General features: G+C 40.2%; 1 protein-coding gene across 1 annotated transcript in view; it reads right to left on the bottom strand.

Annotated features, from left to right (window-relative positions):
* Nucleotides 1-758, bottom strand: part of LOC106330648 — a 2,018-nt gene extending 1,260 nt beyond the window's left edge. Inside the window, exons 1-2 of the mRNA XM_013769087.1 lie at nt 662-758; nt 7-580 (exon numbers count right to left, since the gene is read on the bottom strand). Coding sequence (XP_013624541.1) covers nt 7-580; nt 662-754 — 667 coding nt within the window. The 5' untranslated portion in view covers nt 755-758. The remainder of the gene's footprint in view (nt 1-6; nt 581-661) is intronic.
* Between the last annotated feature and the right edge of the window lie 1,382 nt (nt 759-2,140).

The following is a 2,140-nucleotide window of genomic DNA, read 5'->3' as shown; positions in this document are numbered from 1 at the left end:
ATCTGCTTTCACCGGTCTCTTCCTCCAAATAGATAATCTTGTTCTCGTCATCTTCATAACTTAGGAACGTCTGTCGATTTGTAGCAGCTTCCCTGAGATGTTTATAAGCAGCTTTGTACAATGGAGACCACATTCTGATACTAGACAGTGAATGCAAGACACTCATAGCCTTAAGCTGACTGCAACTCAAATCTGGATGGCTTTCTATTAGGTGGTTTTTGTGAGAGAGTATATCATCACGTGATTGAAGACTACTTCTCATAACATCTGCTCCTTGTTCTGCACGCCTTTTCCGAGAAGGCTGTGGGACAGTAGAGGCTCGTGGAGCATTGGAGACTCGTGGACCATTAGAGGATGAGGGAGCATCTGGTTCAGGATTGGTTTGCCTTGCTGGAGGATTGGTTTGCCTTGCTTCAGATGCGGCATCATCATTCTCTACCTCCATATTGTCTAACTCATTTTCACCTTGCTGAGCACTCCACCCTTCAGCTCCACTTACATGAACCCCACTGAAAATCTGTTCCATTAGATCTGCGTTTGCCACTGGTTTATCTTTGTATTTCCTAGCTCCAGGCCATTCCTATAATCAAATAACAACCATCACTCATGATTCTTCGATAAAAAAAAAAATCTAACAGATTCTAAAAGGTTTGGTATATACCTTACAACGCTGCTCCCACCAATCATCACTCATGTCTATTGAGCCATCTGGATGATATCCCTGTCCAGTTCTATTGTGAGTCAACCTCTTCATAGCGCCATATGTATCATAAAACTTATCTGCAATTGTCTTTCTCGCAGTTTCATGGAGAACTTTATTTTTCACATTGCCTTTCAGTTCTTCTTCAATTCTTAGTTGAAGCACAAACCGTGTTTGTTCATCACTCCACAATACAGTCTATGAAATGCATTAAGACCATATCTAAGTCAAGACTAAACTAAATTCAGTGCGCAAAGACCATCTAAGTCAAGACTAAATGCAACACAGAAACAGAAAAATAGAGTGTTGAGAATGACTTACATCACTTCCAAGGACATATGCCATTGAAGCTTAAACAAATAGTCACTGAAACAAAAATAAAAACAAAAGCATGAAGCAGAACAAAACAAACACCACGCTTAATTTTTTTTGTATGTGTCTATGGGAATACACAACTATAAGCTACTAAAATCTTCAATGTATCTACTAACATGCAACGAATTCAACAAGACAAGAGGCAGCAATACCTCAGAACAAAAGAAAGTAAGGGCCTTTCAAACAACAATACTACAGAACAAAAGAAAGTAAGTACCTTTCAGACAGTAAACAACACAAAGACACATCAACAAATTTCAAGCTAAAACAAATTTCACAAAGCTCAACACAATAAAACTTGTTGGTTAAATAGAGGCCGTTATAAACAAAGAGAACAGAGCAATGAGAACCTCAAAGCAAAGGGAGCCGAGACCTCAAAGCAAAGGGAGCCGAAACCTCAAAGGAAGAGATGGGTTTCCGAGACTTGTTGTATCCGAGAACTCACCGGCGCAAGACTGCAACATAAAAGAGAACAGAGCAGTGAGAATTCATTAGAAATAATTTCGCCAAAAAAGAGAACAGAGCAGTGAGAATTCATTAGAAATGATTTCACCATTAGAAATTAATACATTTCTCAACAAACCAACACATTAAAAATCTCACATAACATTTCAAGCTTTAGAACAGACTCTCTAGTATCCTGCAAACATCAAAGAAGATGAAGCTTACGAGAAGGGAGCCGAGATGCTTTAGAACAGAGACTGCGTGAGAGAGACCATCAAAGCTCCATTTTTTCTGCTAAGAAAAACAAAACAAAATGTTTATCCTTTGATCAGATAAACTAAATGTCAATTGCTTTAGAACAGAGACTGCGTGAGAGAGATGGGTTCGAGAGAGAGAGAGGGAGAGACTGCATGAGAGAGATAGATGGGTTCGAGAGAGCGAGAGATGGGTTCGAGAGAGACTTACCAATAGAGCATGAGAGAGGGAGAGACTGTGTAAGAGAGAGATGGGTTCGAGAGAGAGACTGCGTGAGAGAGAGAGATGGGTTCGAGAGAGAGAGAGAAAGATGAGTTCGAGAGAGAGACTGCGTGAGAGAGAGAGATGGGTGCGAGAGAGAGAGAT

Source organism: Brassica oleracea, chromosome C3 (assembly GCF_000695525.1).
Source record: "Brassica oleracea var. oleracea cultivar TO1000 chromosome C3, BOL, whole genome shotgun sequence".
NCBI lineage: Eukaryota > Viridiplantae > Streptophyta > Magnoliopsida > Brassicales > Brassicaceae > Brassica > Brassica oleracea.
This window is presented reverse-complemented; position numbering and strand designations above follow the sequence as displayed.